The 19,486-nt window shown below is 39.4% G+C and overlaps 2 protein-coding genes and 1 long non-coding RNA gene across 3 annotated transcripts; 1 reads left to right on the top strand and 2 right to left on the bottom strand.

The window, feature by feature from the left end:
* Window positions 1-5,349: 5,349 nt before the first annotated feature.
* Window positions 5,350-8,569, bottom strand: LOC112274648 (uncharacterized). Its single transcript, XM_024504301.2, has 6 exons — window positions 8,020-8,569; window positions 7,287-7,421; window positions 6,871-6,964; window positions 6,601-6,695; window positions 6,317-6,484; window positions 5,350-5,964 (listed from the first exon to the last, which is right to left on the bottom strand). Exons 1-6 carry the CDS (start codon window positions 8,387-8,389, stop codon window positions 5,765-5,767), a joined length of 1,062 nt encoding a protein of 353 aa, XP_024360069.1. The 5' UTR covers window positions 8,390-8,569; the 3' UTR covers window positions 5,350-5,764.
* Window positions 8,570-11,444: 2,875 nt separating this feature from the next.
* On the bottom strand, window positions 11,445-17,054 carry LOC112275178 (quinolinate synthase, chloroplastic). The gene is made up of 9 exons (XM_024505294.3): window positions 16,028-17,054; window positions 15,178-15,396; window positions 14,394-14,735; window positions 13,881-14,165; window positions 13,498-13,716; window positions 13,105-13,284; window positions 12,366-12,872; window positions 11,938-12,099; window positions 11,445-11,795 (listed from the first exon to the last, which is right to left on the bottom strand). Exons 1-9 carry the CDS (start codon window positions 16,241-16,243, stop codon window positions 11,748-11,750), a joined length of 2,178 nt encoding a protein of 725 aa, XP_024361062.1. The 5' UTR covers window positions 16,244-17,054; the 3' UTR covers window positions 11,445-11,747.
* Window positions 17,055-18,027: 973 nt separating this feature from the next.
* On the top strand, window positions 18,028-18,511 carry LOC149986642 (uncharacterized). The gene is made up of 2 exons (XR_016500105.1): window positions 18,028-18,168; window positions 18,323-18,511. It is a non-coding gene; the product is annotated as an uncharacterized LOC149986642 (long non-coding RNA).
* The last annotated feature ends 975 nt before the right edge of the window (window positions 18,512-19,486 follow it).

Raw genomic sequence — 19,486 nt, 5'->3', positions numbered from 1 at the left:
GATGCGCGACGGTCTACAACTGGCGTTCTCCATGTGTGGACCACTCCAAGCAAAAGGCATGTTAATTTCGGGGAGTATCAGATTTGGTAATTTGACACTCCTAGTGGTCAGTTCAAGCAAAAGTAACTTACGTGTGGTCTGCTACGAATACCTCTTCTTTCAAGCTCTTCAAAACCTCTGATGAAACTCTCAGAAGAGATGGACTACTTGGAATGTATCTGACGACAATCATCGCTTCCTCGTTGAGAGCCATGCATTGGTCCTGCAGTAAGTGGTAACTGATAGTCAAGTACTCACATCAGGTTCGAGCAAAAGCTTTTGTTGTTTGGTGTGTTTTGAACGCTAGTGGTATGGGGGAAATGACTGGCCAGATGAATTCAAAGCTTATAAATGTCTTGTGATACAATTCAAGTGCTTGGATTCCAGCTTTATAAATTAATTTCTGAACTATGCTGATGGCAGTCGCATTGTTTCGTTCAAAGCCTGGTACAAGACTCGTAAGTGTGGTACTTTTGTTGATCATGGCCTAATAGCACTGCTCATTGTGGGTCCCTGGAAACCCAAATGACAGATCAATGCCCCAGATATATGTATATATATATAGAGAGAGAGAGCTTGAACCAGGACATTTTGGCATCAAGACACTGGATCGTTTGAAAACACCCTTCTTTTCTCGGAGACTGACTCAAAAAGCTTACTCTTAAGTTCTGATCTAGAGTAGATATATTACACCATTAATCAGTAGTCATGCCCAATTCCGGTTGCAAGCCTGACGTGCGGTCTTATGACGAGCTAAAGTATTCCTAGCTGCCTGACAACCACCTCAGATGCAAGTCTGGCTTTCATGTTTAATGGCGGTGTAATGACATGCATGATCTCAATCACTGGAATATCAACTCGGTGTGTACATGATTCGCTCCCCAGAATGAGAGTGGCGCGGAGTGCTCCTGTTCCAGTGATGCTCAACTTAATCTGAAAATCCTGAATGACTGGGTGGCTGGGTTGCTGGCTGAGAGGGAGCTGCATATTCGCCACGGTTTAAAGTCAGTGGAGCTGTTACGCCACAGCTGCTTGTAAAATCCTTTCTTGTCTTTAGTTAATTCAACGACTCTTCCACCTACTACCACTCCGCCGGTTTGGAACTGTGGGAGACCGGAGGCACGTACTTTGCATGAGTGTCCGCTTTTGTCTTTCTCAGGAGACGTTGGAGCTTATGGCAAGTTTCTCGACAGATAACGCGCTCATGAGCACCGTTCAGATCAATCAGACCTGCTAAAGACAAACTCTCTAACGACCTTGCGTGCTTGAGGAGTTCTGCTTGCCTCGTCAGGTTTCCTTGTCACAGACCAGCATGTTCAGTCGTTCAGTATATGTAAGCAAGGTTTTTTGTCGCTGATGAAACCGACCACGAAGTAAAGTAATCTATTCTTGTCTGTTTTTGAGAATACATGTTTCATTGTACTCCATGGTCCCAGATGGGTGATTTCGATTCGAGCTCAATATTCTAGTAGTCTGAGATCAGGAGCACTGCCGTTTCGGTACATGTCCCGCCTGACGTATGGAAGCATATCACAGAGGATTTTCGAGTAAAACCACAACTTGATTTCTCGCCAGGACAGTGAACTGGTGAAAGATACATTGTAACGCATCTGCTTTCCCTGAAATTTCTAAAATATCTCGGCAATATATATGCATGAGGTTAAACCTGGAGCTGATTACGTCACACTTCGTGACGAAATTTCATATGTTCAGATTACATCACACTTCATCACACCCACATATGTTCACATATGTTCAGATTACATCACACTTCATCGCACCCACATCCACTACAACCCAACCGTTTCAACCACACACCACCATCCACTACAACCCATCCTGCAAGATGGGCCCGATGCAACCACCGTACAGCTAGACGACCACCTGCGGCTCTAGTAGGATGAGTTAATCCCATGACCTTGCATGCTACGACATCGACACAGGTTCACACAAACCTCGGCGGGTTAAGGACGTCGGGTCGGAATTGATAAAAGCGCTCACGATTTCGGTGCCGGGTACGGTTCATGACCATGTGAACACTCTCTGGCAATTACTCCTGTGTACTAGCCACAGCTCTGCCATGACCACTTCCCACCCGGCTATCTTTGACTTGAAGCTCATGATCAGGGGAGCGAATTGATGGTGGTCCGTGGAGCAGCGGTCCGTATGAGTGAACCCACTTTAATTTTTAGCTCCAATCCTTGAAGCCTTCTGAGCAGTCGACTGATTGGATATTGCCTTTGGTACTAGTGTCCTTCCGGAGTTGCGAGCTCTGCGCTGCAAACCCTACGACGTTGCAGTGGATTATTCAAATTGTGAGCAGTGTCTTATCATGACAGTTTGCAGTGCTCTGTGATGGAATCTCTAGCGGTCTTGTATACAGCTCGGCCACATACAAGACCGCTAGAGATTCCATCACGAAGCACTGCAAACTGCCGCGAAGTACGCTTCATGTACACCTTGTACGTAGAGTTTTACCGCGACTCTCAGTGACCAGCTCCGGCCATCTGACCATCATCTCCTGGTGCAGCTTTCACCCAGAAACCGCTACCTCCAGTCCTGCTGCGTGGGCGATGGCTTGTTGGCTCTGGTGATACCCCATAAGGCAACAAACATCCTTCACAGCATAGCCCCGTGTACTAGGCATTCCTCAATTGTCCACCTTCAAAGCCTTGTTCCTCGTCACATCCTTCTCGTCTCAATACCAACACCATAACACTCCCTAAAACAATCTGATGCAATATGCATCGGTGGACTGCTTGCTTGTGTAAGGAAACAGCTCTAGTTGTTGTGATTGTTGGGTGGCGTGATTAATGGGGAATCTGTTTGTGTTCGGATCTCTATTCTACACTTGTGGGTGCAATCATTCTGCTCATGGTTTCCAGGGTCTGATGCTTAGGATCCATATTTGGTTAAGTTTCAGGGGGTTACATGACTTTTAATGTGCTTTGCTTTGCTTTGCTTATCTTGAGAATTATGGGGGAAAAAATGTATTGATGTTGAAATAACATGCTGTATGTCCAAATGGGATGTATATCGATCAGAATCATACTTGTGAAGAATATAAAGCCAACTTTTTAGTTTTAACTTAAAAGGAGCGTCATATCAACTTTTGCAATAAATATCCATGATTGGATGTTTTTTGACATGGAATATTTTAAAACATTTGAAAGATAAGAATATATATACATATACATACATATTTCATATATTTACAACTGGAAATTATATATAAGATATACACTAATTTAATAATGATTTTATCTATTTAATAACTATGGAGAATTTATGTTCATTTATTAGTTAATCAAAATATTTGAGATTATGCAAAAGATATCAATATTTTTCTATAGTTAAATTTTATGATTATTAATTTGTTTGGATTTTATCCTACATAATTTTTTTAATTACATTGAGGTGTAAAACATTTAGTAGAAATGGAAATGGGTGATTTAAATATGTGAGTTAACTTCAAAAACATTTACACATACTTTAGAGTTTAGTCTTTAAATGATTGAAAAATTATATTAGTCTCTTAGAACAAAATTGAATCAACTAATAAATAATCTTAAATCATTACTGATCACGTATAAAGTAGATTAGATGTTTTATTTATATTTATTAAATTATATAATATTTTAATATAAAATACTTAGAAGACATAAAATAAGCAGTTGATATTATTTTCTATTTTGTAAATTAATTTATGCTGGTATTAAAACGTATACAAAATTATAAATTTGTATGGAAGATATGTAATAATATCATACTCATCTATTTTGTATGAGCTTTAATTTTTATAATTTAATTATGTTTGGTAATAAAGTTTAATGATATTTTTAAACTATATTGTTTGTACTTTATATCACTGTTTTCTTCATACCAAGCTAATTGTATATCCAAATAACTTCTGATTTAAAATTACACAATATCAGTTTTTAAAATATTCTCAAAAATGAAAAGTTTTCATGAAATTTTTGAATGTGTATTTGCGTAAAATTTGGAAACTCATTATTGGGTATTTTGCATTCAAGTATAGCAAGTATAACAGCCTTCTTCATACTAACCCAACTATTTTTGTTAAATGGATCAATTGTATTATATCATTCATTATTGATGATCTTTCATTTCAGAGAAATATAAAATATACTTGAATAATAATTCCATAGTATTATATGATAAATAATTACGTGATTTTTTAAATAACAGTATAATAATCAACAAACTAAATGTATTTCTTTCATAGAATAATTTCCGTTAAATTCCATTCACATGTAACCATAACTGAAAATATGTGTTATAAAAGTTATTGTCAAGTCTGTCTCTCTATATGAGTAAAATTTTGATTTTCAACAAAATTATTATTATTTTGATTATAAAAATATATTAATAAGATAAAAATACTGTTTTGAGAGTAATGCATATGATTTTAATGATTTTGTTTAAATTATTTTTAAAAAATTCATTTTCAACATCCAGTTGGTGTTTTATATACTATAACTCTGCAAATTTTCAGACAAGTTTTTTTTTTTTTTTTTTCCTTTCCTTTAATGTAAAATGTAATTTCAAAGATATTAAATATTATAGACATCAATGTTCAGATAACTCACATATTGTCAACTTCAACAAAAACATAAGAGATAAAAATTAAAAACATAATAATTAACTTGCACATGCAAAACCACCTTTCATTATTTTCACGTGGATACAATAAAAAAAATAGCTGTCATAACATGGTTTTAAATGACTAGCCAGGAAGTAGTTATTGTAGTTCATTTCCTTCTTTCATGAAGCATACATAAAGGATTTCACTATATAAAAAGGATAGTTGTTTGATTGTCACAGCCACCCTGTGAACAACTCAATTCTATCCAATCACATATAATATATAATTATGATGAAACTGTAGGCTCAGGACAATGCTTGTAATGTCATATCACATCTCATTGTTGAGGGATCTTATGTCTTCTTATAATAAAGTCCTAATTCAACAAGAATTGACAGTCATAAAATGGATACGGAGAGTAATATCCAGGATGACCCAAGCATGAGTAAAGGAAAAGATTACTTCTTGAAAAATAAAATGAAAAAGCAGAAGAGAATATAAAAAAAAAAACTGTTCCGATACTCACTTTCATTTGTTCAAAGTGTCGTTTTTATGAAAACACCAAAAACATTATGTAACCCGTGTGTTCAGTTTGATTTGCTCAAATCGTGAATACATGCACACGCCACAATCTCTTCCTAGTAGAGGAAAGATTGCACAGATACCAAAAACATGACGGAACTAGCCTAACCAAGGCACGCTGATTTACTAATGTAAAAATGCTTTATTTTTAAGAAACAAAAAAAAGAGAGATTGTGTGGCATTGTGAAAGTACCTCTTTCTTAGCTCTCGCAGAGGGGATTTGTTTAAAGAGTAAGAAGCGGTCTACTAGAGTTAATTACCATCGAACTCTAGATTCTATGTAATCTTCAACACAAATTATGCGGCAAGCAATGGCAAGCCGGCATATTCAAGATGCATGAACAGTAACATGCTGAACTAACCCTCTTGAGAATGCAAGTGATTCATGAACTTTCACGAAGCCGTGCCTTCTCTTTACCACACGTAGAGATTCTGGAAAGAGTATTATTCTGCAAGTCAGGTTGCACTCCCAGGCAGTAGAAGGTGGAATGGAGTACGGGTTAATACCCTGCAAAAATGATGTTCAGGTGACATGTTTCACACCTTCATTGAACTGTCAATGGTGCCCATAAGAGGTTCTTCCGGTAATCTAGCAGTTTCACCGACGGCATCCTCCATCCTCATATACCATTCTCCTATTTGAGTAGAAGCCAGCAAGTCTTTTCCTGTGTCGAGATGCCTAATGGGCCTCAACACTCCAAAAACTGCAAGATCCGCCAAATTTGGCTTGGAACCCCCTACGACAAATCAATAAAATACAGCACTGTTAAACGCTTTTCCAAAAATAATAGCTACTTCACATCCACAATCAAATTCATGTGCGCCTTGCAGGGTCACCAGGGCCGTCTAACAGCTGCAAAGGTTCATCTAACTAGCATTAGCATATAGTACGAGTTGCTCAAAAGATCTAAAACACACTACTAATGATCCTCCCACAACTGGAAAACTTTCAGATTGAGTAAACAAATGTGAATAGTGGGTACTACTAACAACCTTGACCCTAAAAATCAAATACTAATGAGGTGACACAGCTTAAAAAAAACAAACACTTCTATCAGGGAGAAATCTTCAAAGAAGTATGTGGATTACCCATAAAAGATCGACCGTTCAAAGCCGCCACCCACTCCTCAGCAGCCTCATAAAGAGAAGCACGTGCATCAATTATATTATGTCGTTTCTTTAACCGCTTGCCGATGAAATACATGGCAGTAGCTCCGACATACTTTCCAGTAGCCCTTTCAATGGAGCTAAAATTACCTGCGAAATGTTATCAAAACAATGAACATTTGAAAGTAAACCAAAGTACATGAACAAAATGGAGGAGGAACTAGAGTGCTAGCCACCAATACAAATCTGCGCGTGCCAATGCTCACCATTAGTCGTGAGATAGTCGAAAGCTTGCAATGCCTCCCTAGGTGTGCGATAAATGTTGGGTGACAATAGGTGCACAAGATGTTCGTCTACCCAGCTGTAACAATACCCAAAAGATTGAGTCAAAAGGAGAGCCACATGAAGAATACATGAAAAGCAGACATGTTTCATTACTCCAACACAAAATCAGAAACCATACCTAGAAAATTAGATCTAGTTTAGTGTGATACTAGCTTGGTTACGTGTGACTGTATCCCTTAGTATAAACACACCTGCGCCATTTCTCTTCCTCATCAGATCCGATTTTCTGGGCGAGGTCTTTTGCATTTCCCCCCTGTATTCTTCGAGTAAGTTCTGTAATGATAGCTGCGAACAACCCAACCAACCATTCTAAGATACTCTTGTCGAATACTGAAGAAGGGTCAGCGACAAACAATGCTAGTCACTCCTGTAGCAGCTTTTAACCCCGCGACTTCAACGTACATGAATACATGAGGGCAATATTTAAAACTAAGCTTCTGCACCCGGGAAACTGCAAGAATAGGTTGAAAATCATTTCTCTGTGCTCCAATAGATCTCACAAAAGCCTAAAACTACAACAGGACTTAATTGCGAATAAGATGAGATGTCAATAGCACGATCTTGTTCAGTTAACAGGAAAGATTCCAGCAGCTTGTAGTAATTATACCTGTGGAATCATTGAGAGCTTCGCCGTCCACAACTAAAATTGGCACCTTCTTGTAGTCAGACCACTTTATCTCCTTTTTCCCAACAGGGTTCACCTCAACCACTTTGTAGGCTATATCGTGATAGTCAAGAAAAGCTGCACTCAAAACCACAGCAGAAACCAGGTCAATAGAGAAGATAATCAGAGCATTGTAATTCCCCTAGCTTATCAACAAACATGTACATCTCAATTACAATAGTAGATACGTTACAAGATCCGAGTAGTTTTTAGGTCAATCTCTAAACTGCAGTTGGGAAGCAGCTGCGTGACGACAATTCATCTTCTTATAACTGCGAATTGCATCGATCATCTACTATCATCGCTACCCTGTTTAACATTAGGAAAGATTCAGCTCAATCAACTAACAATGTCCCAAAGAAATCTTAAATACTTCCATCGGCTAAGATATATCTTATATTTCTATAAGGTAATAAGTGGGACGACAGTTTTCCACTCTAGCATTTTCTCCTCTCAGACAAAACAGGCAACACAGAGCCAACGAATTCCTAGATTATCAGTCAGATCTCCACAAAAAACAAACCACGACGCGCCACATTAAAACCCTAAGATACCCAAGAGCTTGCACGGTACAGCAAACATGCCACTACGTATGATTCACTTCGACACGCTACAAAATCCGCACCCATGAAATTCACCTCATCCAATCACTTTCAGATTCCACCTAACGACTTACCTTTAACTTTGTTGCAAAACGGACAGGCATCGTACTGATACAACACGACTTCCTTGGGCGAAAATCTATCCGTCACACGCTCCTTCCCATAAGCAACAGTCATCGTGGATGCTGCAAACGACAGCGATGCGGCACCCGCAGCAATCCAGCTCCCACTACTCCACCTTCTCCAATTCCTCGCCCCTTGCTGCTGCTCCTCCTCCACCACAGCCATCGCCTTCTCCATTCCCGCTGCGCGCGTCCCAACTCTAAGCACAGCGTCATCGCCCTCACTCGTCCCGATCACTCTGCCATACTGCTGTGCCGCTGCCGCGAGCCCGCTTCTTCGTGCCCTTGCGATACGCTGCGCCATTACCCTCACCGCAGCCATGACTCACTCCGCAAGCTTCTCTCCCTCCCTCTTCACCCACCCGCAGAGTGAGTAAGCAATTGTGGAGGCGACGATCCCTGTGCGGCAACAGCAACGCCGCTGAAGCCCTAACTGAATCTCTCTCTAGGCGCAGCCTGCGCTGCCACCAACGTTTCAGAAGCTCCGGGAAACAAACAACACAGCGTGCGTCGACGGACGCACACCGGTATCTGAGGGCCCGATTGAGATCCCTACCGACAACTCTTTATTTCCAGATCCCCTATTTCAACAACATCTGATTCGGGATGAGCTCTCGTCTGCGGACTTCGTCTGGTTGGCTTCAACATGGTGGTGGGAATATTGATTGGGTAGTGCCGAGCCCATTTGGTTCAAATTTAATAATACCACATTTTTTATATCTGGGTATTTTTTTGATTTTTCAGGTTTTTCAGAGTTACTTAATAAGACTTGGGGAATTTAAAATTGAATTTTAGGTTTTGGGAATGCATTTTATTTGTGAACTTTGTACAAATCGAGATTTAAAATTGAAGAATAATAGTTTCTGTAGTGCTTTCCCTTGCGACCTGCACAATCCATTCTTTTGTAGAAAGGAACCTCAAAATCATATCCAGCTGCGTGTGAATATAACTCTCATTTGTGGGGGATGGAGGCTTCAGTAATTTGCTGCCGGACAACTATGATGAATCCAGCGTTAATATTGAACCCCCCAGAGTAAAACTTCCAGTTTTTGGAAGGCTACACAACTGCCGTCCCAGTGGTTGTTGTTCTTGTGCTTTGCACCGTTGCGTACATAATTGATGCGGTCGTGGATTTGCACGCACTGCTACCAGTCCAGCAGGTCTCAACAACACCGTAAAGGTACTGATGAGACTTATCAAATATATATATGTGTGGATGTATATATATATAGATATAGATATAAATGGAGTTGTTAAAGCTACATATCCCAACCCCACCACCCTAGTCCCCACCCCCTTGATTTCCCCTCTCGCTTTGGTCACAGCACTGCCAAAAATTAATTAATGATATGTGTAAAACATACATACGTATGTTTAAGTCTTGGGTATTTTTTAAACTTGGGTATTTGGTTTGCTCTCATCTTTATGTTACAATTTAGATATCAATCCAAGTCTTCAAGAAGTCATATCTAATTTATAATTTATAATTCTAATTGCTTAACAAAGCAGCAATATAATTTAAATATATAACTTAGTTTATATAATCCATTTCTTTTAAGATTTTAAAAAATCAAAATGAAAGGTTGAATACTAATAAAGAATCAGATTACTGTGGTTATTTCTTAACAATATATTTTTCATTATGGCCAAACCATCCACCAGTGGCTATTTTATTTTATTTTATTTATTGTGTTACTTCTAGATATCAAATGCTGTCCATGATCTTATGTTTTCATTGCAATAAAAAAATATATTTCTATCGTTATTTTTATTTTTTTATTTTAAAATCTTGACTATATTATATAAGGTTAACAATAAATTAATTAATTAATTAAATCTCAATTTTACTTATGTAATACATTGATTCTAATCAAATAATTTTGGAATCAGCATGTACTTTAAAAATCTCTATTATGCACAGACCTTTGAAGTAAAGCATTTAGTGATTTTTTTTTCAAAATCCCAGCATATTCATATATACACACATCAAAACTCAATAGTAATCTTTACATTATCAAAAATTAAATAGTGTAAGAAGGTAGTCACATAGAGATTACAAAACATTTAATTATCCATAATAAAGTTAATAAAATTCAAATGATTACTTAAAATGAATGATTATAATTGAATAAATAGTAACAAATATGATCTTAGCCTTAACAAAATCAGAAGCACTTCTACTTTATATTGCACAAGTCATTGTTGACTTCCATTCAAAAAATAAGTATAAAAATGTATAGTTACATAAACTTAAACATACATACATATATCATTAATTAATTTTTGGTAGTCCTATGACTAAAGGGAGAGGGGAAAACAAGGGGGTGGGGATCAAGATGGCAAGGTTTGGGTATGGGAATGGGGATGTGGGACATAGAACTTGTACAAAAACAAATCACAAGTTGCGAAGGAGGGTGTGGCTTTAACCACTCCCTATATATATACAGAAATAAATAACAATGCAATCCAAATTTTTACTAAATCAACCACATGCTCAGTTCCTAATTGTTCCCCTATTCCCAACCATAACCCCCATTCCTGAAGTTCCTAGTCCCTTGCCCCCATTCTTGGCAATGGTTAGGAATGGGGAACAGATAGGAATAGGGGTGGAGGTTCCAAGGATGCAATAATGCTTAAAATAGAATGGGTCACTTTAGTAAAAATTTGGATTGCTTTATCGTTCCCTATATATATATATATTACTTTTGCCAACAACAAAGTAATTGTTTGTGGTATTGTTAATGTGTTAATTTGACAACCCATGATAGCTCAAAGGTTGAAATAAGCAAACACCACCATGATTTCGAATAATGGAGCTACTGTTAACTATTTTAAAGTTATCATTTTCATGAACCCAATGATTCGTATCAAATTTGACGATGAAGATAAGAACTGTCTACAAAAGTGTTTAGCAGCAATTTGGACTTCAACTCTTCAATCTCGTAGTTTGTCTCACTTTCTGATTTGTGGTGAGATCCAACTCTCTAATTTAGTCATCCTCAACCAGAATTATTGGCTCTTTTTCAGCATGATTAGTTCTTTAATAGGGTATTTAGGTGCAATTGTCGTTGCATTGTAATCCAATTTACCACAGAAGGTGTACTGTATTGATCTTTTTAGTGACTGATCGTAAAAACCCACATGCGTTTCCATGAATTATATTTATAAGAAGTAAAATTTATGAAAACGAATATTAAATTCGGCGCATTCCTTCAGAACAAATCAATAATGCTGAAACTCTAAAAGGACAGGATGCTTCATACAATTCTCAATTGGTTCAATAGTAATTTAGAGGTTGTGTAAATGAACAAATTTAAATACATATCAATGATAAATTAAGAAGAATGTGGTAAAGAAGATGAGGAACCTACATTAAATAAAATTAACTGAGATTTAAGTTATCCTTTCAAAAAATGATTTGGATTCATCGTTCCAAAGTTCTTTTGCTTTCACACTCTTCCCCACTCATCCACCAAGATGATGCAACTTTATTGCAGCACTGATGAGCATATCTAAAAGAGAGAATTCTCAAGTGAAATTTGATCAACTTTAACAAAAAAATTCTGTCGTGATTGAGCCTGCTGATTAGTTTAGCAAAACAAACTCATTGTTGAATCGGCCTACTTGTTCAAAGCACACATAGAAAGCTTACAACCACTACCCATCTCTTCTTAGCACTGTCATCTGCAGATGTGTTCCACCAATGCCTCTGGAAGGTTTCCGGTTGCCTGCATAAAACAAACCAAATAATGACTCCAAAATAGTATGAAACATCCCATATTTGATAGCCCCATTAAGTCATGCACCGCCAAAGAAATCACTTCTATCAACATGAAGCTCAGAAGGCATCTAAGATATACAGTTACATACCTGAAAATGACGCATGTGAAGTATGGGTTCGCATCCAAGATCACCAAGAGCCTGACCATCTATCAAAGCTGTATACGTACGTGCGTGATGAGCTGTGAGGAGAGGCTCCCCTGGAGTCTCAACCAATCGACAAACTTGCAGCAAAGAATCTAGAGAGTTCATCTGAACACGTTTACAGTTGAGATACTGTCAGAAGCTAGCCCAAGCTACCTCTTCCTATCAATGAGAGACAGAATTTGCCAAAATGAAATAATAACTGTGATTGTGGACAAGCACGTGCATACCACAAAATGCATTGGAGCATGCTTCACAGTTCTAGAACATCCAAGTTTTAACTAAAAATGATGTGAACCCTGGTGAGAAACAACATTTAGGTTCTACTTTAAGCATAACCACAGTAACTGACGTAACGAGAGACGTGTGCTAACCTTCATAAAATGACATGATGCACAGCCACCGCTTATTGAACATCCCTCCCCAGAACTAACTCCTGGAACAATCGGCAGCTTCGCTAGTGTTGACTCATAAGCGCCATTTGTAGTTGAAGATGACGTTGCACTGATTGCCTGAGATGATACTGGGAACACAATCTCTACTTCAACCTTACTGCTTCCATGAAGCTTCTGATAGTCAACTAGCAACTTACGCACGGCTCCCACAATAGATGTCACCATTCCTGATTCCGTTCCCAAAATAAACTGAAGACGATCCTCGAACCCTCGCTGCAGAGCTTGTGTGACATGTTCCTTGATGAAGTCTAAGATGTTTGACGTTGATCCAACTACACCCATACCTCTCTGCTTTGCTTCCATGGCAAGTGCGAACATCTCCCCGGGAACCTCAAAATGGGCAGTTTGATAAGCGTCTCCATAACCCTGTCGCACCCGATCAACTACATCCTTTCCAAACATGTCGTGTACAATGCATGTCCCATCCTGCAATACACGAAAACAGTCACGAACTTCAGGAAGTGAACTTTTAGAACGTATCTCTGTTAAGACCTAGAAGGCAATTTTTTTCCCATCAAAATTAGCCTGGCGAAGGTTTCCACAGAATTTTATATTTATTCTGCTAAATCAGTACACCCAAAACATTTACATACTGTAAAAGTAACCCTAAAAATACGATAAACTATCGAATATAGAGATAAGAGCAAGAGAAGTCAACCTCGAAATACTTCAAGCGCGGCAACAGTGCTGCAATAGTGTCTTTGGTGTGAGATGGGTGAACGGCAGCTATTTCCTCGTCGCCAAGCGAGAGCATTTGTTGAAACATTTCAACAAGATTTCCTCCCATGTATGAATCAGGGCCATACCAAACTGTCAAGTCGGGCACCTGAGCGAAACCCTGTCATAACAAGCTCAAAGATAAGAGGAGGTTGTTGATCATTCTGCTAAAGCATCAAAAAGCCCTGTACCCACTAAAAACTGGGAAAAACCAAAATCAATGCCAGTTAGTTATTTTGAATCACAATTACTTAAGGAAAGTTACGTGACGATACGAAGCGATCGGTTAAAAAATAACTCATTAGCGTTGACGTTTTTAGTAGAGCCAACGAACCTGCAAAACTGTTTGCACAACGTTGGATGATGTGCAGGTTATAGTTGGCACTCGGGAGTGAGCTTGAGCTTTGGTCTCGAGGGACGTATTTATGTATATAACATGCATCGACTTGGGAGTTTTAGATGCTTCCTCCAAAAATTTGATATACGAATCGCTCTCAGCCGCCTCCGCCAATGAACACCCAATGTGGTCTGATGACATACGATAAACACTAACCTGGAAAATTAAAAACCATTGTAATAAGTTCAGTGATAGAGAAATATGTTGTAAAGATGATCAAAACCATCAAATGCTACACGAAATTCGCATTCCCTATACAATTTGAAGTGCGCGACACTACTCTTATTGTATTAGAGAAATTGCACAGAAATAGAACATACCTTCTCATGCCCAGCACGGTCAAGGATTGCACGCACATTCTCGGACATGAAGTCTACTCCCAGAACCGCTATATGCTTGCATCCCTCATTCGCCATACCAACAGCACGATCAGCCATCACTAATGAGTCTGATATGTGAATGCGGGGCCACAACTTTTGAGCTGCCACAAGAACTCCTTGCACTTCTGGGTCCATGTAAAAATGAGCCACAACACCAATTTTTTTCTCCTTCAATAATCTTGCTAGCTCTTCGACTTTGCTTTTGTCAGGTGACAGGTACTTTGCCTGCAGAACAAGCAAATATCGCTCAGAAATCGATGCAAAGGTCCAAGATTGACCTGCCTCAAAATCAATTTACTGAAGAGAACCAGTATCTACACAGGAAGCATCCTTGTCGGTCGCTCACTCATTCGATCTAGAAGAGCTGAACCTGATTGGTACTGAACAGGCGTAGAATAACATCACAATGCATTACACCTAAACTTGGAAGCTTTCAGATGGAACAAACAATACCTGTGCTTTTGCAAAGTCTCCTTCTGCAACAATATCATTAGCCGTGATGAGGAGAGATGGAAACGGCTCAACGGTGGACAGACCAGCTTTCTTCGCAATCAACATACTAGTTCGTTTTTGAAGCGTGAGAAGAACATTAGACCAAGTGTTGGCACGCGACTGGGTTTCCATCCCGACCTTCAAACCTTTCAGCGCACTCACCGGCACAGTGAGCAAATCCTCAGCTGTAGCTCCATTGAGGCCCTCCAGCAATATTGAACAAAGTCCGCGAGTAACCTCAGAATCGCTATCCACTCCAAAGTAAACCCTCCCATCGTTCGATAGTTCCACTGTAAGCCATACCTGCATTCAATCAGACACTCACTTCTACTTAGATATTGTAAAAATACTTCCAAGTGGCTGCTATTCGTCCACACGACCCTTGGGTAACTATCACACATCTCATGCTGATACCAAACCGTTATAGGAGGACCACAATGAACGTACCACCACATTCAGTAGAATGACGTTCTCAATGGAGCTACAGCTGAGGATGTTCTCAGAGAGGATATCTACACTAATAAGCCTAAGTTCCAGTTTCATCAGTTAATGATCATAATTGCGGTAAAATCAGGGGAAATTTCTAAGACCACGTGGAAAAACTTCAAACAACAACAATAACAGGAGGAAGAAACTGTGGAATACAATCATATTGTTAGTTTACCAAGAAAGAATTAGGCAATGTAAACAATTCACTTAAACCCCGCTGCATCACATGATACTTCGGAAAAGGAATTGGAACTACCTGAGAAGTACAACCCATCACTCGATTCTCTGGAACTTTCGCATCTGCAGGCAACCGAGGAATCTTCTTAGCATAACCCAAAACACGCTGTACACGAGCACGACCCTCGTCAGCACTCGAGACATCTTCCACAAGCTGGTGCAATTTCTTTAAAGCACTCTCGTCCTTGCTAACGGGTGACAAAAGTTCTGGCTCCACTAGTGCACTGCGCAAAGTGACCTGAAAATCAACAAAAGCCGCATCAGTATGTGAAACACCAATCCACGCAATACTCAATAAAATGCACATCAGCCTGCAATCGATGTACTGGTAACAGGTTTCAGTAGCATCGCAGGCTCTGTCAAAGCGAGAAAGGGGGCAGAGAAAGACACGAAAGATGGGACAAACAGGACCCCCGCCAGCATCAGATGACCACCCTGACTGACGCTCAGAGCGTAAATTCATTGGATCCACTCTGGTGCATTCAAAGATTGATACCCTAGACCAGTCCAAAACTGTGGAAAACGGGTGGTGATTAGGTTGGATCAAGAAATTTCGGCGGCATGCATATTTGGATGCTCCAACCTCCAGCTACATAAAATAATAGCAGCTACTAAAACCTCATTAGATTCAGAAGTTGTGACAGGAAATCTTTAAAACGTGATAGAGAGCAAAATATTGTATGAAACATCTCCTAAAAATCTCCGGCCATGAAATAATTAACTTATATGAACTACAGCTTCTGCAAACAGAAGCTCCAACTACCCCCAGCAATGATATCAAGAACTTCACTACAGATCTAAACCAAGAGCTCCTCCTACGCAAATAGAATACTCACAAGATCCCACGTTCATAAGTTGCTTGTACTCACCAAGCCTTTAACCTCAGTGCGATTATAGAACTTCGCGCGCCTCCTCAGAGCATCCCGCACTCCAACTTCCCGAATCCAAGAGGTCCTCAGAACCACAGAGCTACTGGATTTGGCATATGAGGCCAAAGCCCCTGCGCCAGAATGTGCATTCGCCAATACCGTAGAGGTCACCACTTCCCGCACCACAGGCATCGAGGCGCCCAGAATGATGGCCATGGTGGGCGAATGGCCCTGCCAAACCAGACACCACTCTTCTCAAGATATCTAAAAAACTACCCACCTCAAGAAACAATAACTACTACCACCTCACACAACACAGCGCATCCAACTACTCCCGTCCTTGTCCACAGATGCAACCCGACACCTTGCAAGTCCCAGCGCAATAAAGCAAGGCTTAAGTTCCTCTTCGAAGACTAACACAGACGCAAAGAGGGGTGCTACGTTTATTGAAACTATTGAAACACTTCCGCCCACTCGCGCCAGCAGATGACGAACCACAACTAGCAACTACAGATGAGCGCCACAATCGTTCTCCTGTAAGCCCCCCTTGCCACGCACTTAGCGCCTTTAGATGATTCAGTTACCAAATGCGGACTTGCCAATTCTCGCAGTCGGAATCCTGATAACGAATATGGTGCGCACGTCCTATTCCAGAATCCTTTCGCCACTTCCATCCCAACCACCGAGTCGCCACATGTGCACTGGTAATTCTGGTACAGCCGCAACGAAAAGGTCGGAGGGTTACCCTGGTTAAAAAAGCACAACCGCCAGAGAAATGTTGGCAGGCCATCACCCAGCTGGGACCCAGACCGCTCAGAACGCCGTCGGTCGGCAATCTGTACCGCTGCAACCAGGTGCGAAATTTCGAATGCAAGTGCGCGGGCGTGCCGTGACGTCCTCGGATGGGGATGGATGGATGGGTGGCTGGGCCCTGGTGGTGCCGTGATGGTGGCCGAGAACCACCCTCCAAGGAGCAGGTTCCGGTGCCGTTGTGGTGCTTTGAAGAGACGAAGACGAAGAGGGAGGGGGCATTGCTTCTGTCTCACGACATGCCTCTTTCTGCACTTGTCTTCCTCCGGAGCCCTACGTGGTAGTGCCTTTGCGCCAACATCTGTCTTATCTGTGGTGCTGTATGCCCCTCCCTGGTCCGCGCACCGGGGTCTTCATGCATCGGCATATTCGTTTTCGATACCTGTTTCTGATAGTGGACCAAATTTCGATGCAGTCTTTACACCTATCTCATGTGTGGTTGGAAAAAGATTGCTCTCACTCCGAATTGACACCATTTCTGAGACCTATTGCTTGCTGCCAGAGCTTATTCCTCCCATCGGTCATCAAGTGGGAATCTGGCCCTTCTGTCTTATCAACAATGCAAGTCTGCAGGTCCATAACCCACATAAAACATCTACTCTACATATTTCCATGCCGCATTTGTAAAATAAAGTAAAAATATTAAAAAGTGCATCTAATGAAAACGACAAGTGTGGTGCGACCTGAAATTTAGAAAATTAACGACCATTCGCAATAACTTCAGGGCATTTTCCTAGCCTGACCGGTCGTCGAGGTTGCAGTAAAGTAGATTCTTCTTCACACCCGCATATTGTGTCGGTTTCAACCTTTGATTGGCCTTCCTTCGCCGACGATGTAAAGCAGCTCTCTCGGTCACAACAGAATCCCATCACCTGATATAACTCTCACTCAGAAAAGCACGTTGCCTCACAAGTCGAAGTCCTTTTCTTCCAACGACACCCACCTAGTGTTCAGCTACCGCTTTTCTGTGAAGTTCATTGGGCAACAAAAAAAAGGGAGAGAAGGGAGCCTGGGGGGATGTGGAGCTGAACTCACCATCGCGGAGCCAGTCAAAGCTTTTTCTCTCTCTCTCACACTCCTGGTGGGGCCTCCCTCGTTTCCCTCCAAGCTTAAGCTCGGCCAAGTCAAAGCCAGCCATAACCATGAGGGGCCGGATCTTTAAGATGCGAGCATGGGCAGCTTCCGTTTGTCGCAGCAGACTGAATCTTTCTTTCGGCAACAAAACCAAAACCAAGAGGGAGCACGTGAATCCAGTGCACCAGAATGTGGACCACACTGCTTGCGATACAAAAACGGGGGCATACTTCGACGCATTGATAAAATATTACAAGGTTTCATCTTCATCCCTAATGCATACTAAGAAGCATAGTAACAGTCTTTGACGTGAAGTAATTGTAATTTCTATCTAACTGTTTACACTTTCATGTATTAGCAATCCACTTTGTCATATTCTAAAATTTTATTTGGTTACCTTGAACAATCTAGTACCAAGCAGGTGTTCTGTCATCCATGATTTGTACCATTTCTATAGGAGAGTTGTATCATCATGTAGTTTCTTCTTCATAGCTAATCAATTGATTTGCCTACATTCAATTAGTCATCTCTACATGATACTTCTACCTAGAGATCACTCCATACTTCTTTTAAAGACAAGATTATTTTTTTAAATCCAAATGGTCTACAAAATCTTTTAAGAGCATTTGAATTGAACCAAAGATTTCTAGCAAAAATATTTTGCTTCCACAAGAACACTTTCCAAGCTCTCTATTTTGAAATATTTATTGCCAATTTATACAAGATTGAAGTAGACTGGTTCCAAATTTTATGAGCTTGCTTATGAATACAAAATTTGTTCAATATGGTTCTAGATTTTTGAAAAGAACATAAAGCATAATGAATATTAATATGAAAACTAATTTATCCTATACATGTATTAATAGCCACAACTTTGTACAAAAGAAACTATATAAACATTGTTTCTCTTTAATATTATAATTTGGACTAGATGTATTCTATTTAAATAGAAAAGTCATGTACTAATAAAGAACCTTTTTTATTGATTGCAAATTTAATTATAAGCATATATCTTAAAAGTTATTTCTATTTCAATTTGGCCAAATATATCATTAGTTCTTCACTAATTACTCAATAATAGGAATTAAAATCAAATATTAATCCATATTCCAAACCATATAAAAAAATCAATGTATTTTATCATATATCTTGTTGAATTGGTCTTAAGAGCCATTCTTATAATTTTAGAAAATTGACCACTCAACTTTTCTGAAGATTAGATTGAAAGTTTTTTTTTAATTAATAAAAAAAATTACTACAATTTAAAATTCTTGATTGATTCTTGACTAAAAGGCTTTAATTTTTACAAGATTTAATTAAAAAAATCATCCAAGTCTCTATTCAAAGCCTTAAAATAAAATGTTCTTATTTTCTTTGTAATAACTAAAATTATGTCATTCTATTTTATTAAAAAAATAGGTTTTTTTTTGGATAAGTAATCAATTTTATAAATAATAATGTAGAAGCAAAATAATTACAGATGTGAATATTTTTTTTAATAAATAGTAAGATTTTTATTGTATTTAAGCCATACTTTTGATATTAGTTTTGAAATTTTATAGTAATAGACATTGG

Source organism: Physcomitrium patens, chromosome 22 (assembly GCF_059467195.1).
Source record: "Physcomitrium patens ecotype Gransden chromosome 22, ASM5946719v1, whole genome shotgun sequence".
In the NCBI taxonomy this organism is placed as follows: Eukaryota; Viridiplantae; Streptophyta; class Bryopsida; order Funariales; family Funariaceae; genus Physcomitrium; species Physcomitrium patens.
The sequence above is the reverse complement of the archived record's forward strand: the minus strand, read 5'-3'. Positions and strand labels throughout refer to the sequence as shown.